Raw genomic sequence first — 18756 nt, 5'->3', positions numbered from 1 at the left:
TAAAATGCACAGGCTTCTAGCAGGGTCCACTGCCAGGTTACACCCACAGATCCACGCACGCTCTGCGCAAACACTTTCATGACCGCTGAACACTGTTTTCCACCACCTACATCATGTTGCCCTTTTCTGCACTGAAGAAAACAGACTGTTGTTTTTCATCTCTGCCTCCACCCTTCCTGCTCACTTCCCACACATACCACATAAAACACAGCACACACACCTTCTTGTTGATCTAAGACTACAGTGAAAGGAACTCGGAGTGATTTTTTTTGAGTATAGACTGGAACCAAACAACACACAGAGAAGCAATAAATAAAATACAAACATTAAAAGCCAGATTCTTTAGATGGGTTTTAAGGGACAGGATGGAGAACAGTTTGGGGAGATTTTTGTTTGGTTTTTTTTTGCATTTTTGAGCCATTATGTTTTTCTCATAGCTTTGCATTGCAAAACATGTCAGAGGAGCTTTTGCTCACTTAAGCTACATTCAGGCTATTTTTCTACTCGGTCTCTAAATGTAGACATTAAAAAAAGTTGTAATAAATGTGTAGAGCTGCAGAGTTGGCTTTTAACTAATGCTATTACTTTAATTAAATGTCTGTTTCTGTTTTAGTGAATGCAATTTGTCCATATTTCCCACAGTGGCTGCAGCAGTCCTGTATGTGTCCATCCCTCAGCCTCATGGGATACCGGCCACCGAGGTGTTTGGAGCCATCTGGCTCATGTTGTTGCTGGGCACCGTCCACTGTCAGATCGTTTCCACCAGGACCCCAAAACCAGCCTCCACCAGTGGGGGGAAGAGACGCAGGTAAGGAAGGGAGAAGGACTGGAAAGTGCACTGCCTTGGACAGAGTGAATGTAGGCTTTTAGAAAGACTGGATGAGGAGGAGGTGGTAATATGGATGTGGTGAAGGGGTCACATGAGATGAAGTCCTTCAGGGAAAAAAGGGAGACTTAGGAAGGCATATAGAGGAGATGTGAAATTACAAAGGGAGTATAAGTTGATATAAAAACCACGAGATAGCAGACGAGTGAAGGAAGGAAGCAAATGAATGAATGCCTCTTTTGTTGCTGGGTTGTATTTGACCTCGCTGTTTGCTTCTTCCAAGTTCTCATTTACTTTCAATAACAGTAAAAATTATTGTTTATCCTGGAGAGTTTTCCACGAGTTAACGTCAAGTGTAAGAGTCTCCAAGCACGTACTATACACACCTATCAGACCAGATTAGACTGGTCACTTCTCCCCTTGACAGATGTGCTGTTGCTGCTTAAAGATGAAATGAATTCAGTGTGTGTGAAAGTAGAGTAGTCTGCTTATTGCTGGTGTGTTTTGCAGTGTTTAGATTTGCAGTCTGTGAGTTTTCCTTTGTTTTTCTTTGGGTTTTGGTTTTTGGTTCAAGGCTTTTCTGGCTGCTTTTTCTGGCTCACAGTGATGTAAAGACAATTTTCAGACTCCTGGGAAGAAAATTGGACCATGCCACTGTTTTGGAAAGGTTTTCTGGGGGTGAAACTAATAGCATGCTTCAAAACTGAATCAGTCTTTGTTCTCTTTCACCTCAAGGTTAAGTCTGGAAATCACAAGGAGTGCAATCATTTTATCAAAGTGGATTTTGATCCTACCTTTGTAGACATAGCAACACAATATTTTAACAACTCCTTTTTTTTTTTTTTGATCAGTGATCATCATATGAACTTTTTGCTTTTTAAAATTTGAGAATAAGTTCAATCCTGCACCTCTCCTGTGTGCCCTGTTTTAAAATACTAATAATCAAATCTATCAGAAGGAATTCTTCAAAATCTTTTTTTTACTTTGATGTCCTGCAAAAGTGCAGAATTAGAATTTGACAATTCAGTGCATTCACAACCCAAAAAAACCCACAGTGAAATAGGAAATAGCCTAATCACATTTTCTCCTTAGGAAAAAAAAAAATCCTCTTTTTCTCTTGAAGCTATCATATTTAAATTTTAGCTCATATGTTTAAAGATAAATCTACTTTTGCAGAATAACCACCTAAAAGATGATTTTTGGAAGAGTATGGATGGAATTTGTGTGTCCACTGGGTGCCGGTTGAGTCGCAGCACCTTTTTTGAATCTAACTTCCTGTGTTGGTTAAAACTTATCATCAGTGGCACGATGAGAAAGTGCAGCCAGACTCCCGGTGGACACAGCTGTGTGTCAGGAGTCTCCAGGTCCGCTCTAAGTCTCTCTCCACTTTTTTCCAAACTGAAGGAAGTTGAGGAAGGCATCTCAGATGGAGGTGCATAGGGAAGGCGACGGGTCTAGCACTACCGATAACACACAGGAGGGGGCGCCACACTCCCACTCAGCCAGCACCACATACAGCCTGGGCGCTTTCTTCCAAGATTCTGGCATGATATCTGTAAAGCTGGGTGTGTATTTTCACTTCTCATCTTCCTACAATGAAATGACAAACAGAGCCAGGGCTGGGATACAGTTTGAATAAATTAGGCACAATTTCTAAATTTCAAATGTGTAATTATATCTACTAATTTGAAAATGAAATGCCAGCCTTGCCTCAGAGCCAACCTGGGCTTCTTTAGCTGCAACATCAGTTACACCTAATGTTTGTTTAGGAAGGAATGAAGAACACTGTCGCCTCATTGGGCCACTAAACAGGCAAGATATTGGTGCTGAAATCTGTTTCAAATTATTGCTCCTATAGTACCAAATCTTTGCAACATTGATGAGGTGCAGGTGGATTTTGCAGCTAATTTTTATGTCGATAAATTGCTGATTAAGCTACGTTTAAAAGAAGCGTTGGGGGTGGCTGGTTCTTGGCTGAATAAAGCCTCTCCCATGCTTCTACTTTACCAGCTTTCAGCAGACGGCAACAGTGTGGAACCTTTCTGAGATCTAAATAGCTCTTTATTTAGTAAATCCATCCGCTCATTATCTGCCACACTCACTTTAGCTCCAAAACATCCTTACTTCTATCAGTTTTCCTCAAGATCGATTGTTTAATTAATCCACTGATTCACCCACTTGTAACCCAAGACTATGTTTCTAAATCTCAACAATACCAGTTACACTATAATTAAATACGCATTTTATTTAAAATGCGGGGTAACTTACTCAATGTAGACTCAAGGACGTCACATGCAGTACTTAGATACAGTTACAGGTGTTCATTTTGCATGAATGTTCCACATTGCTGCGTTGAATGCATCCTGTTGTGATTTTGTGTTATTGCATGTCTGATTTGGAGACTCAAAATTATTTACTGGTTTAAAAAATAAATCACGGCGCTGCTGTTTCTCTGTTTATCTAAACATGTCTCTTCCTACACACTTTGTTTTCCTATCGTTCTCCCGTCTGGCTTCTTTCTGTTCTTCCTCTCCTTCACTTCCTCCTAAAGGTCCAAGAAGTCCAAGCTTTCTATCGATAAATCCACAGAGACGGACAACGGCTACGGTCGGCTGGACGGCCGAGTGACCAATCGCAGTAGCGAGGAGGGGCTCCAGCTCCACGAGCAGCGATGTGATTTGTTAAACAGGGCTGATGAGGTGTGCTGGAACTCACATGTTCAGCCTCCACAGGCTCACACAGCCCGCAGCACTGGGCTGCTGCTGGCCGGCGGTAATAAGGTAATCTATGATTGTTTTATTTAAATATTTGAACTGTAATGCTGTCCTAGATTTGGCTCTAATGTCACTTTTGTTTTTAAGGAGCCCGCATCAGATGAGGCTTCCAGTGAGGAGGACCCCGAAGCGTCCTACAGCGCTCTCCGCAGGGGGGTGGAAAGAATGAACAGTGACTGCACGCTCCGAAATCGCAAGAATACGCACCACTATAAGAAACACTACCCTGGGGAGGTAAGCACGGACATGTTAAGTTATTCACAGGTAGCTCATTCATGTAAGAGAAAATCAAACAATGACACAAACATTTTCTCCTTTCTGTCAGGATGTCCCAAAGTCCGGGACCAGCTGTAGCTCCAGATGTTCAAGTCTGAGGACTCAAGACTCGGAGAGCACTCGACATGAGTCAGAGACTGAGGACCTGATGTGGGAGGACTTCCTGCACTGCGCCGAGTGCCGATCATCCTGCACATCAGAGACAGGTGAGAGGAAGATCAGCACAGAGCAGAAGAAACAGTTCTGCTGGGTGCTTAAGTTGTTTTAACACATACGTACCTTTGGATGACTGCCTGTAAATCAACATTTTTACCCCTCTTCCTCACAGAGGGAGAAGGAGGAGGAACGCCCGTGTGTCCTTCTGCTAAGAAGGAATACAGAGACGACCCTTTCCATCAGGTCTGTAAACACACTTTGAGGGTTTGTGGATTAAAGTGCTTAACCCTTGAGCATCCAAGTATTTCAGTGAATGAGCGGGGTTATTTATACCTCATTATATTTCATACAAGAAAATGTATTTTATGACTCTGTTTGTGTTTATCCAGCTATACTGTTTCCTTTATCTAGACAGATACTCTAAAATGTTCAGATGGGGGGGGGACAACAAAATCAACCCTGTAATGTTAAACAAAATGCATATATCTTCACAACTTACCATTATCTTTGCCACACCAGTGGGCTAATACCTGCAAAAGCTGTCAACAGTTAAAGGGAAGATTGAAAAATTTGTGGTAGCATTTTTAGCTTTTAAAAACTCACACAACTGCCACACAATACTGAGATCACGTGAAGGTTGACAGGAATCTCAGTCAGGGTTCTTTCTTACCCCACTTTTATCTCTACTTTTAGCAGCAACAGAGAGCAGAGTAGTTGCAGTGAACAGAGTTGAGATAATGAAGGTAAATTTGTTGGGGTTAACCATCCAAAGAGACAGACAGGGCACAAGAGAGGTGAAGAAGAGAGTGCAGGTAGGGTGGAGTGGGCGGAGACGAGTGTCAGGGGTCATTTGTGCCAGAAGGAAGCAAAAGTGAAAGGGAAGGTTAACAAGATGGCAGTGAGTGGCTATGATACATGGTTTGGAGACGATGGCACTGAAGAAGAAAAAAAAAAAAGACTGGAGGTGGCAGAGCTGAAGATGTTAAGATTTTCATTGGGAGTGACCAGGATGGACATCAGAGGGGACAGCTCAGGTTGAGCATTTTGGAGACAAAGTTAGAGAGGCAAGGCTGAGATGGTTTACACATGTGCAGAGGAGTATAGTATGTGGAGCTGCCAGGTAGGCGGAAAAGAGGAAGACCTCAGAGGAGGTTCATGGATGTAGTGAAGGAGGACATGCAGAGTGTTGGTGTGACAGAAGAGGATGCTAGGTATGGGGATAGGGTGAGGTGAAGGCAGATAATCTGCTGAGGCGACCCCTAAAGGGAGCAGCCGAAAGAAGAGGAAGTTGCAGTGAAGGGAGGTGTCGGTTTTTTATGGTGTGTTTTGTTTCCCCTGCAGGGTCACCTTCCTTGGCTGCACAGCTCCAACCCCGGCCTGGAAAGAGTGAGCGCCATCGTGTGGGAGGGAAACGAGTGCAAGAAAGCAGACATGTCTGTCCTGGAGATCAGCGGCATGATCATGAACCGAGTGAGTGATACTTTCCATGTGAGCGAAATGAGGTCTGAAACACTAATGAGCGCATCGTACTCATATCATTTTTGTCTTTTTGCACAGGTGAATCTTTACACTCCTGGCATTGGTTACCAGGTGTTTGGGAACCTGGTTTCAGTAACACTTGGACTCACACCCTTCGTTTACAGGTAATACACACAAACAAAACCCCAGCATATGGTATGTATGGTCAGTATGAGAATCAGGGTCCAACATTTGGTGCAGTGGGAAAACTGTTAAATAGTGACAACCAGCCATTCTGACTGGTAAGAATGGTTTTGACCAGGATAAAAGTGAATTTCCAGAACATAGTTGTGGATAATTTTATTTTAGAAGCCAACTCACCTACTTATTTGGAGAGTTCCACAATGCTATTGCTATTGGTCATAATTCTAACCATAATAATTCAAAACTGCATTATTTGTCAGTCATAAAATCAGTTTTAATTTTCTTTAAGTGCATTTTTTAGAGTTAAAATGTAGTTTGAATAATGAAGTTATGTACATGAATTTCATATTGTTACATCTAAAGTGTAATTAAAGACATGAGTGTTGTTTCATTAAATCTTAAAACAGCTTGATGATTAGAAATGATTAAATACACTGATTCAATTAGAAGCTTGGAAAAAAAAACCTTTCTGCTGTAACTTGGTAACTACAAGCATTTAAACGCTTCTTTCCTCTGCAGACTGGCTCAGTACTGTGACTTGGATCAGCTGACCACTCTCTCAGCCAATGAGCTGCTGTCTGTGGCGCTGGGGTGTGGGTCTGGTTCAGATGGCCTGGTAATTACCATGGTAACGCTCAGCTTCCTTGTGCGTGTTTGCCTCATCTGGCTCTTCTTCTTCCTGCTCAGCGTGGCAGAGAGGACCTACAAACAGGTGCACAGATGAAACCTGCTGAACACGTGTGTCAGGTAAACCGACCGTTTACTAACGATCATGTGTGTTTCAGAGACTGCTGTTTGCCAAACTGTTTGGTCCCCTGACTTCGGCCGCCGAGAGCCAGGAAGTCTTGAGGTCCCACATTTTAGGCTCAAGAAAGTTCAGAACATCCAAGATGTGGCTGTCGCTACGCTCTACCTCAAGGTACAAAATAATAATAATCAAGTGTGTAACTTCTGAAATGTTGGGTAGAGACACAAACAGAGAAATTATGTGCTGCTGAATTTGCAGAGACGGGGTCCTCAGCGTTCAGTGGATGTCATTGTGTCGTCTGCTTTCCTGCTCACGTTGTCGGTCGTCTTCATCTGCTGCGCTCAGGTAACGTCTGAAGGCGTCAAATCAGCAAAACATTAAACTTCAATTTTTTTTTTTTTTTTTTTTTTGTTGGGGGGGGGGGTGTTGTTAACAAAGTAACATTGCAACCCCAAGTTTTATCCTCATTTATCAAAGTTACAAAAAGGAAATAATGTGAACTAAATTATTCAGTACACTAAATCAGTCTGTCGTTGTCCTGATGTTGTACGTCATCTCCGGTGTTCACACACACACAATGAAATCGGCTTGTTAAGTGATGACGTGTCAGCACTGCTCTTAGCTTTGTAACTTGCTCCAGGGTTTGTCCATTGTCTTTTTTTTAAAGACACAAGTCCTGTAAAATTGTTAAATTGTCATTCTCGGATTCTTTGGCTTTTTATTAGTGCTGTTCATCTTTATTCATGTGTAGCAAGTCTTTAATCCACTTTTTTAAACATTTATTTATTTATTTTTGGCCTATCGGTTTTATTTTTGATACGGTGACAGTGAAGAGCAGACAGAGCAGACTAATTTTTTTCCAACACTTGCAGAAAATAAAAAACATTACTAAGAAAACATCTAAGTTGATCAGTGTATGAGCCTAACCACAGCTCTATAGCTACCCACCAGGTTGCAGATCATTACATATCATCTAACCTAATCATCTAGTCTTTACTTCCATCCAGAGTTGCAGCAGTACTGTGCATTTTTGGGGTTTTATTTCATTTTATTCTTTTTTAGAAATACTTTAAGAAATATCAGCTTCACTCCTTGTAAATCCTCGTTTACATGGAAGCCTGGACTTTATTGTACCACCTGGATAAAGAGCAACCCTGATGATTTTATTGAAACTGAAAGAATTTGGAGCCTTTAAACTTTCAGTAGTGCCTCCTATTCTTGTTGGATCTCAGGAAGAAGGAGCATTTGGAGACAGAGATGGAGCTAATGGTGTCAGACTGATGAAGCACATGGCTCTGTAGGGAATGTGGCACAGCCGCATTACTCTGGACTTTTTGATTACAACATCTTTGAGATGTTGTAATCAGAAAAAGATTTTTATCATTACCTGAAAACAGCAATGACACCACAAGTTGTTGCATAACAGCTTTTTCCACATTAGCCAGTAAAACAGGATTTTATTGGCTGTAGAGCCTAAACCTAAAAATGAAGCAGCTTGCATGTGTCTCATGGTACTGACTGTGAAGACCACATGGAGCAGTTCATAGAAGGACTTAATCATTTTTTTTTTAGCATTCATAGGCCTGCATGGTAATACATTACTAGGCATTTCTAAACACTGTAGTGAACTTTAGTATTACACAGTTTGTGCCACCAGGGGTCAGTCATGATACAAACAACTACCAGAACATGTTAGTGTGTCTTCAGCTGATCTTTACTTCATGCTTCCAACATAAGGAGCAGATGTGTGAATACGACACAGACCAACGAAGGGTGGAAGTGCTCCTGTGATAAGCAAACTCCTGAAATTAAAGTTAAGCATCGTAACTGGATAGTTTTATTCAACATTAATGTCTCCCTCCCCTTCCCTCTCTCCCCCCCCTTCCTCTTCACTTCCTTAATGTAGTTGAAAATTAATCATTCTCTCAGCTGTATTCCTTGATGTTGAAATGTGTCATGCTTGTTTTAACAGCTTATTTTCAATAAAGACTTAAAATTAAACCACAAAAGGAGAAAAGTTTGTTCTCCGTTTAACCAGCTGCTTTTACACAGCTGTGCTTCACACTCACGGTTGCTAGGCGACATGCTACGCAGAGGTGAGGACAGGTGACGCTGATATGAAGGCTAGCCGCTCACTTCCTCCCTTTGCGGTCTTCGTGGGCTCTGAAGGACGTGGGCCGGGTCCTTCGCAGGATGCGGCCCCTAAATTTGGACATTGTGCATCGATATAATCTGTATGCCGGGAACTCGTGCACTCATATCATATATATATATATATATATAATATATATATATATATATATAGGGGTGGGACTCGATTGAAAAAATTAATCGAATTAATTACAAGCTTTGTAATTAAGTAATCGAAATTAATCGCATTTAAATCGCATTTCAATATTTGACATGAGAAATATTAATTTAAGTTTGGTTGATGAATGAATCAATATACATAAGCTTAAACTTCAAAATTTTGTTTATTTTCCCACCAGTCTACTACACAGACTAACTAGTGAATACATCAGAATAATCATTTTGTGATGTTTACAGCATTTGTGCTGCAGCATCACTGGATTTGGGGAAAAACATGTCCAGTTATTAGATATTGAGTTGTTTTCATTTATGTTTCTCAAAGGGAAAATAATGAGTTTAAAGTACTCACTGATTTTCCTATGAACTGAATTCAAAGACACTTGTGCAGCTAATGGAAAACATCGTAACTCTCCATATAAACTTATTTTTCGATATAAAAACAAGACAGTAATCAGTAAGTCCATGTCTTATTTTGGTTTTAGAAACTGAATAATGTGTTTATCTCTGTTCCTGCAGTTGCTCCACGTCCATGAAACGTTCCTGGACTGTCACTATAACTGGGAGCTGGTGATCTGGTGCTCCAGTCTGACTCTGTTCCTGCTCAGGTTCGTCACACTGGGCTCAGAAACCAGCAAGAAGTACAGCAACACCTCCATCCTGCTCACTGAACAGGTACAACACACACACACACACAAACTACAAGCATGTTCAATGTCAGGTGTTCAAACTCTGACACTGATCCACTGTGTTTCTCACAGATTAACCTGTATCTGAAGATGGAGAAGAAGCCAAACAAGAAAGAGGAGCTGACACTGGTCAACAATGTGTTAAAACTGGCAACCAAACTACTCAAGGTACACACACTGTTTTAATCCCCTCTCCTGTTTTTCTCGTGGCACTTGCAGCCTCTGCTTTTATAATCTGACTGCTGCGTTTACACCTCCGTTTTTCTCTCTCCAGGAGTTGGATACTCCATTCAGGCTGTACGGTTTGACTATGAACCCTCTGCTCTACAACATCACCCAGGTGGTCATCCTGTCAGCTGTGTCAGGAGTCATATCTGACCTGTTAGGATTTAACCTGAAGGTAAATTTCTGTAGATATACTGACTGCTCTTTGGTCAAATGTATTTGTTCACATCTGTCTTGTGATGGACAAAACAACAATCTGGATCTCCTTTTGAGGAAAAAACAGCAAAGGTGCAATACGGCTTACTGCTAAGCAGATTGGCCCATCATTTCACTCTTCTTCCTCCCAAAAATGAATTGATTGCCGCCTACTTCAGAGATATTATCAGAGAAACAGGTGATAGATAATAATAAAGAACAGGCCATAAAAACTCTTAATTGCAAAAGCGAACAGTGCTGCAAATAAGAGATCAGTGCTGCAGAAAATGTTTGATGTGAATTCATGATTTAATAGTTCTTTAATGTTTCTTTTTTCAGTGCACTCTTAGTGCTGCTGTATGTTATAACATATTCTAGTATATTAGAGTGGATAGATTTAACTATCAGTGCATTCAGGGTATTCCTTCAGCAGAAAATCTATAAGGCTTACTGCAAAGAACCAGTGAAAACTCTGAACACAACAACCTGCACCAGAGCAGGTTATGTGTTCAGTTTTGAGCCACCCCTCATTTCTTTATCCTTTGATTCCAGGGAGTCAGACTTTCCTGTAATGTTTTAAAGTGGTCAGGAACAGCAGTTCTCCAGGCTTTTATTTGGACATTGGCTGCTTTTTCACTCATTTCCAGTCCAGTCCTTGTATCTGACCACTCGTCTGTAAAAACACGGTGGAGGTTCTGTCATGGTTGGGGCTCCATATCGGACAGTGGTGTCGGAGATCTTGTCAAAATTGATAGAATTAAGAATGCAGAAAAGTACCATCAGATTTTGATGGAAAGAGTTTGACTGGCAGCAGCTTCATTTTTCACCATAACAGAGATCTGCCGCTGCAGTGAACTCATACCTGGATAGAAAAACACCTTTGCTGGGTTTTGTGATTAAAGTGCAGCTGCTGATTGGCTGAATTTGTCCTCCTGTGGTTCGTGTGTCCGAGTCATTTGTTTGCTTCTGTTCACAGTTGTGGAAGATTAAATCATGACAGTGAACCGAGAAACGGCGTCAACACTTGACTCTCACTGACCGGCTGAACGCTCGTCCGACCGGCCGACTCACCGAGAGACGGGGCGTCGGCCTCGACATATCAGAGTGCTTTGACCTTCAGCGTTTCCACTTTGTGCAATTCACAGACTATTTATTTACCCATTCAGTGTTTATACTTAGGGTTTATTTGAATTCTAGTTTCTTTCATGTTTTTGTGTTTTTGCGACACAGTTCAGTTTTACCTGTCAGAAAGTGTTTCCCCGAGGTTACTGCTTTGGTGGGGCGGCCTCAAAGGCAATCCTCCCCTGTCATTTCAGACGGATTAATGTTGTCGGGAAGCTTTTTGCATTTACACGCATGATGTTGACTTCAACAGGAATAATATCTTTACTTTGTTTGTGTGTGTGTGTGTGTGAGATGAAGGGAGGAGCTGAGCACAAACAAAAACACAGTCCTTTGCTTTATGTAGATATCTTTTTTTTTTTTTATTATTATTTCATTTTTCACCTTATTTTTCCCCCTTGCCCCGTGTAGGAGAAATACTGTGTGAACATAAGTTATTATTAGGTGATGGTTCAAGTTCTCAGCTCGAGCTGCAATTTTTCAGGTTCGAAGGCAAAGTATTGAGTTACCAATGGGTCAAAAATCTTTTATTGTATTTTTTTTTCTTTTTGGCTTAAACTGAATGTTCTTATTTATATGTTGAATTTCAAAACAGAACTTAAAAACGATTTTTAAAAAGCAAACGTTAGTCCAGTGGTTTTATTCTAACAAAGTCTGTCAGTTTTTTAATTTTTTTTACAGCCCAATACTGAAGGTGTAATATGTTTAAAAAACCAGTCCTTTGAAGATGCAGTGAAATCTCCACACGGACACCTTTAGATCTCAGATGTAGCTGGTTTTGTGCTGAAAGCAGTTCACTAAAATTAGTGTTTGTGATCAGTTAAAGCTGTTACGTGTCTGTTGAGGGGAGCTAACAGTATCTGTTCTCCATTTTCATGTCCGTGCAACAGCTCTAAATTAAATTACTTTCTCTTTTTACTTGTCAGCTGATTCTGGTTTAAGTTTTTTTCCTCTTCATGATTTGAGCTCAGTGTAAAACAGGAAGCGACGGTGCCCGTCACACGTGGTTTTGCAGCTGACGGTCGTTGTTTTATTTTCTCAACGGGCCACGTGAGAAACATGGAGAGCCGAACCGATCGCTCTGTTTGTTGTCCCTTTCACTGAGTGCGTCACTGCCAGCTCCTCTAATCTCAGACTTTTTTGTTATCCCAGAAATGAAAATGAGTAACTGTGCCACAGAGAACTCGGCTCTCATCCAGAGCAGAGGGGGGAAAGTCAAAATGTTTGCTTTGTTCTCAACTGAAGGTCCAGACTTCCCACAATGTCTTCAGTCAATCTTGTTATCCATGTAAGTCCATGTCTCGTTGAAAACTCTTTCATCTGTCAGGGCTGGTAAACTCACAAACGTCCAACACATTTATAGTGAAGCTGCATTCGTTTGCACACAAGTTGTTTTGTGATTTCCCATAAAACTCACCCACAGTAAGCTGTTCTCTGATGAAGAGTTTATCAAAGGTGGCTGAAATGAGACAAACCGCATGATGTTTGAATCCTAATTTCTCACTGACCTCACACAGGTCAATCAGGGACAACCAACGGCCAGATGTGACCCGCGGGCCACACAATGTCCAGGGGTCCAGTGTATTTACCACCCTGTCAGTCAGCAGTGTCCTTCCCTCTCACTGCTCTAAGTTGAGGAAAGTTTTACCCGGGGTCGCCTACCTTGTCGCCAGCAGTCACCGGCTTTTCTGCGGTCTCTTGTTGCTACAGTCATTTCTTTGCGCAGCTGCCCTTTAAATTTACAGCGATGACTGGGAGCAACATAATTTTTGGTAAATCTCACCCTAAATTTTTCATATAGAAATGAGAAAACTGATAACTGACTTCAAATGCAACTTCTCTGGATACTTTGTATAAGAGAATAAAAAAAGTTTGTCAAAATGACTATTTGAAACCTTCATTTGGCAGAGTTCACCTAAAATATTTGTCCATCTAATTAGCAGGTGGTGAATTTCATTATCAACTCCCAGTTTAATTCCAACTATGCTAGTATGATGGTGAAACGGCAGGCAGCTGAAATAATGTCAAAATTTATGAAGATAACCCCCCCAAAAAGCAGGCTGGACAGCGCAACATTTTGTGACAATCTGAATTTTTTTTTTTTTCTTTCATCTCGGTCAAACTTAGATGAATCAAAACATTTTAGAAACGCACTGGATTTCATATCAAATGCTGTCGAATGCTTGGAGCTCCTTTAGACTTTGGTGTGCGTGACACTTCAGTGACGTCCTCGCTGTGTCTGTATGTGAATGACGATACGCACTTTAATAACAGATCCTCAATGGAAGAAAAGTTACTTTGTTTCAAGATGTCGAGATTTCCTTTTTTTGTGTACATCCTTCTGCGTGACACAGTTTGTGTGTATCCGTTAAAGCGAATGCTGGCTCAGCACATGTACCAACGATGCACACGACTGAATAACTCCATGTAAAGCAAAGATGCCCACAGAAAAAGAAACGGTTGCCTCAGATCATGAGTTGGCTTTCGGCTCACTGAAACAATAATCATAAATCATCATAATCATCTTCAGTGTGTTTGAGGAGGAAGACCAAAGTGCTTTTAATTTAACTGTATTTGTCTCTGCTGATTAAAGTGTTTTGTAGCGTTATGATTCATGATCTGTGTTTCTCTTTGGAAATATTTACTTTTTGTTTTATCATTCATCTGTACAGGATGTTTGTTCCTCACGCTCTTTAGGAAGGCATGCTCGACAGTTTTTAAGGAATGAACTGTTTGAATTGTGTGTGTGTGTGAGTGAATCTAAGGAAAGCACTCTGTGTGGTGATGCTGTTTTCCAAGAGTCTCAATATTTAGATTTTTTTTTTTTTTCCTTTTGGTGAATTTGTCTGTACACAAGGTCTACGTTTTGATAAGAAAAATAAAACAAATGGATGTAAGTGTAATTATTTCATTCTTTAACATAAACAACTGAAAGAAAGTTATTAAAACATACACTTTCATACTGAATTATACTTATTATAATGAGGAAGAAAGAAAGGTGATGTAAGCGACTTTGTATGTGGCACAGCAGCTGACATACTTCAGAAACTGCTGCTCTGCTGGGATTTTCCCACACAGCCATCTCTGGAGTTTACAGAGAAAACATCCAGTGAGCAGCAGTTCTTTCTGTGAAAATGCTTTGTTGATGCCAGAGAACGACAGGAGGCAAAGGATAAATAACCACACTTTACAACCAATATATGCAGAAGAGCATCTCAGCACAACATGCTGGACCTTGAACAGATGGGCTGCAGCAGCAGAAGACCACACCGGGTACCAATCCTGTCGACTAGGAACGGGAAGCAGAGGCTACAATTCACACAGACTCACCAAAACTGGACGGTAGAGGAGCGGAAAAAAAAAAAACTGCCTGTCTGATAAGTCTGGATTTCTGCTGCAACATTTAAATGGTAGGGCCACAATTTGGGATAAACAACATGATTTGATTTAAAACCACTGAACACATCTCATGATTTACAATAAATGCACAAAACTAAATTTAATAATTAAAAAACTTACATTAGTATCAGGGCAGCGCGGTGGCATCATAGGTGTGAATGGTTGTCTGTCTCTCTGTGTTAGCAACCTATGACACCTATGACATTTCAGACACAGAAAATGAGCCAATTGTGTCCTGCATGCTGATGTGTTGTGTACATAATAACACCTCTGAGACAAAGTGACAGCTTCAAAAACCTTTTTATTAGAACAATACAGCAGATATAAAGGTCTATTGCAATCAAACACTCCCATCAGAGCGAACCGTGTGCTTCGACAGACAGTACGCCCTCCCAGAGAGAAATAATTTAATATAAACTAGCGAAAAGAAAGAAAAGATGGAGATAAAGAAAAATATTGATCAACTCTCAGTTTCGAACTTGCAAACCTAAAATTGTACACCCTCCTAGAATACAAGCTCAGAAGTGTTTTGTTGTGCAGGGTGTAAGATTTTGGTATAACTTGAAAGTTCGTCTTGTATTAAATCACAACATCTGAGACGATTTATGAGCCCTTTAAGTCGTAATATTTGGAGGGAGGGGCGCTTCGGCCCTCACCTCAACTGATGACCTCTGACCAAACAAACCAATGACGCAAACGAAAAACAAAAATATGTGAAATTAAAGCTTGAACTGCGATAACAGCAATGAATAATTGAAAATACAAGTCCAAAAAAAAAAAAAAAAAGAAAGAAAGAAAGAAAAGAAAAGCTTTTATTTAATGTTAATTTTAGCCTCGTCGTCTATGGAGCCGAATCATCAAGAGTAACGGAGGAAGAGGACCAGAACAAACTGCACCTGTACGGCAATGATGGCAGTTTTATCAAATACGGGGGCCGCGTTTACAAAAATATCTCAAAGGTGTCCTTTATGAGTTTCAATAAATCATTTAAGGAATAGAAAAATAAATGTATAGCGGTGGCGTAGAAATAAGCTTTAAGTTGAGCTCAATCAGGCAAAGAAGATAATGATGCTACATATTCAGATACCTCATAAATATATAATTATAGTTTTTGATGTTAAGCGCAAATCCGACGCCTGATTTCAGCTCTGTGTCGCTCGCTGTTTGTATTTAAAGGTTTTACACCCGACTCGCGGTGCGTTCAGGTGCCTTTAAACCACCTCCTCCCCTCAGATCCTTACAGGCAGGAAGTTACTGAAGCGCCTCCCACTGCACACTGCAACAAGTCTAGAAGTAACGCCTCTCCCCCTCATCTCTAATTGGTTTATCATCTATCATATTTATTCTTGCCATCATTTTTTGTCTTTTTTTTTATATATATTTCTTACAAATCTATAACCCAAATTTAGAAATCTTATTTACATGGAAAATTTTTTAAAAGTGACTATTAACCCTTTGATCCACACTTGCAAAGCTTCCCAATGAAGGAAAGAATCAATTTTCCACTCAATTCTTTTTCATTGTTGCATGTTTGAGTCCTCTAAAAAGGTGACTTAGAAAACAGCATTCAGCAAAAAAGAAAAAATACCCCAAAAATGTTTTTTTTTTTTTTTTAATAAAGCATGAATTATGCTTCTGCTGGAAACCAAACCATAAATCCTAGAAGAGAACGCGGGGAGGCTCTGAATGACTCGTAGCCTCCTGAACAAGAGGAGGTGCTCCCTGGAAAGAGTCTCAAACTGTTTTTATAAAACACGCTGTCACAGAAGTGGTTTTATAGTCAAAGCAAACTTGAGCCAGAGGACAACAGACAGAAAGAGAAGAAAACCTCTCGTCAGTTAGTTTTAATCGCGTCCTCGCTGAGAAGGACAAGCCACTTCGGTCTGCAGTTCGAGGGTAGAGTGAGTGTGTGTGTGTGTGTGTGTGTGTGTGTGTGTGTGTGTGTGTGTGTGTGTGTGTGTGTGTACATCGGTGCATATTAGAAACAGTGCCTCCCTCGAAAACTGCGTCAGTGAATGATGAGTGAGTCAGTATGTGTTACAGATTGCCGTCCTCGGTGCAGCCCGCCCCAGCCGTGTAGCGAAACTCCTGCAGGTTGGAGACGCCGTGAAAGTGAACGAAAGCCCCGGCGACCACCAAGATGTGGAACAACTGATGGGAGTGAAACTATGGAGAGAAAGGAGGACAGAAACAGACGGACATAAGAATCGCAGAGAATCAGAGTTTCGGATCCACGGACGTATCCTTCATGCCGACAGACACTCACCCAGATGTCACACTTGCCGGGGAAGAACCTCTCGGGGATGCGAGCGGCGTACAGACAGGCTCCAGTGATGTAGAGCGTCGCCATGAGGAACAGCCAGCCCATCTGGCCGATGGTGGTCGCCTTGATCAGACCCTCACTGATGACAAAGTGCAGGGTGGGAACCACGCCGCTCAGACCCAGACCCACAAACACACCTGAACAGAGAGGGGTGGGGGTGGGGGGTGAATACACGAGACAACCAATGCATGAACTGCTTTAAGAACACCAACTTCAAGCTTTTTCTTTTTTTTCCTGAAGAGATTAAATCCGTGTGGAGTTTGCATGTTCTCCCAGTGCCTGTGTGGGTTCTCTCGGGCAGCTCCAGCTGCCTAACAGTCCAAAGACATCCATGCCTGGATGACTGTGAGTGAACTGCTGTCTGTTTCTGTGTGTCAGCCCGGTGACACACTAGTGACCGGCTGGGATAGACTCCAGCTTCTCCACAAAGCTGATGATGCCATTGTGTTGCCTTTTCTACCCTTATTTTAAATTAAAAGCCTTTTATACAGCAAGCAGGGTTATCAAAACTTTAGTGCCACACATCAGCAGCAAAACCTCCAGTTTATGGCCCAAATATGGTGTCTTATATATCGCAAATAACAGGCCTGGCTAACATGGATGTGGACACAAAGAGACTGACTGTCTGGTGTGTTTTCAGCTTTATTTTTTTCTGTTATATTTAAAATATTCCAGTAATGTGCTGCATTACTGTGATAAAGGTCACGCCCCACAGTGTTGCTGGTTTTTCTACCTCTCCACATCAAGCAGACACAAAGTAAATTTAGTCATGAATATTTGTTGTGTTTGTGCACTTCAACACTCCTGAGAGAAATATCTGGTTCTCTGGCAGCTGAATGTTGGACTATTTTCAGTAATTTCACTGGCCAGCTTGCACCCCCAGGTATGAGGTTTCCCCCGCACATCCAGGAGGTTTGCTGGACAAAGATCTGGGGCTGCTTATTTGGAGTTTATGCATCAGAAACTGGACAGACTACTGAGAGATATTTAATATATAAGAACAAACACAATATTGGAAAGTGTGGTTGTTCTTGTATGCAACTCTTTTTTTTATAAATTAAATGCGCAGCCGGTACTCTCGGCCTGTGTCTTCGCCCAGCTTTTTGCGTGCTGCCTAACAAGTGAAATCATATCAAAATGTATCATGTTATTTATCCCAATCTACCTGCTCTGACTCCTCTGTACTGTGGCGTGGCGAAGAAGTCGCACTGGGAGACGGTGATGGCGGCCAGTCCTAGTACACACACCACTATCAGGTAGATGAAGCAGGGCTGAGGGGAGCAGTAGAAGGAATAATACAACCAGGGGACGAAGGAGCCCATGATCAGGAAGGCGATCCCACTGTAGTCCAACCTGGAGACAATGATTAATAACAGGCACAGCAAGATTAGCTCCCTGCTGATGGGTCATCCAAGGTAGGGCATGAAGAATGAAACATTTCTTACTTGGAGAAGACTCTGGACACGCCCTCGGAGTGGCAGTAGACTGTGTGGAAGAGCCAGGAGAATGAGAGGCAGAGGATGGCTCCCAGGAAAAACATCCCAATTACCACCTTCTCTTGGACTGGAGCCACAAAAGACATGTTGGGTCTGAACATGTACATCAGACCCAGACAGAGGAAAAACAAACAGCCTGCAGAGGGATGAGGAGACAGTAAGATTTTAGTGATATTAAAGTATTAACGAAACAATCAAAAAAAGAAAAAAAAAAAAAAAAAAAGTATCAGTAGTCACAATTTCTCCAGCTGAGATGCACACTCTCACTCACCACTAGGTGGGAGCAGAGAGAAGAACAAAACTTGTTTACAGAGGGTGCAGAAATGAGAAACGAGTTTTAACAACTGGGATGAAATCCAGAGTTAACATAATCCAACTAATTTCAACTCTCTCACTCAAGCTGAAAAATAACATGCAGGATTTCCTGGATTTGTCTACAAATAGCAGCCACTCAGCTTTCGACACAAGTTTTTACATAACATAACATAACATAAGCCAGCCGCGGTTGTATTTTTTTACACAATGGTTTCTTTTACCTAACAAAATCTGGGTAAATAT

General features: G+C 41.3%; 2 protein-coding genes across 2 annotated transcripts in view; one reads left to right on the top strand and one right to left on the bottom strand.

Annotated features, from left to right (window-relative positions):
• The window catches only part of LOC115773221 (putative homeodomain transcription factor 2), a 46973-nt gene extending 33110 nt beyond the window's left edge, over nt 1-13863 (top strand). Inside the window, 16 exon segments of the mRNA XM_030719776.1 lie at nt 643-808; nt 2231-2395; nt 3378-3606; nt 3688-3834; nt 3926-4082; nt 4205-4275; nt 5374-5502; nt 5590-5675; nt 6214-6406; nt 6480-6521; nt 6524-6613; nt 6701-6787; nt 9269-9424; nt 9511-9606; nt 9713-9838; nt 10835-13863. Of these exon segments, the coding sequence (XP_030575636.1) occupies nt 643-808; nt 2231-2395; nt 3378-3606; nt 3688-3834; nt 3926-4082; nt 4205-4275; nt 5374-5502; nt 5590-5675; nt 6214-6406; nt 6480-6521; nt 6524-6613; nt 6701-6787; nt 9269-9424; nt 9511-9606; nt 9713-9838; nt 10835-10855 (1961 nt within the window). The 3' untranslated portion in view covers nt 10856-13863.
• Nucleotides 13864-14660: 797 nt separating this feature from the next.
• The window catches only part of adipor2 (adiponectin receptor 2), a 35207-nt gene continuing 31111 nt past the window's right edge, over nt 14661-18756 (bottom strand). The window contains exons 6-9 of the mRNA XM_030720115.1: nt 18148-18334; nt 17868-18055; nt 16646-16839; nt 14661-16545 (exon numbers count right to left, since the gene is read on the bottom strand). Coding sequence (XP_030575975.1) covers nt 16417-16545; nt 16646-16839; nt 17868-18055; nt 18148-18334 — 698 coding nt within the window. The 3' untranslated portion in view covers nt 14661-16416. The remainder of the gene's footprint in view (nt 16546-16645; nt 16840-17867; nt 18056-18147; nt 18335-18756) is intronic.

The sequence above is a fragment of the Archocentrus centrarchus genome, chromosome 23 (assembly GCF_007364275.1).
Source record: "Archocentrus centrarchus isolate MPI-CPG fArcCen1 chromosome 23, fArcCen1, whole genome shotgun sequence".
Taxonomy (NCBI): domain Eukaryota; kingdom Metazoa; phylum Chordata; class Actinopteri; order Cichliformes; family Cichlidae; genus Archocentrus; species Archocentrus centrarchus.
The sequence above is the reverse complement of the archived record's forward strand: the minus strand, read 5'-3'. Positions and strand labels throughout refer to the sequence as shown.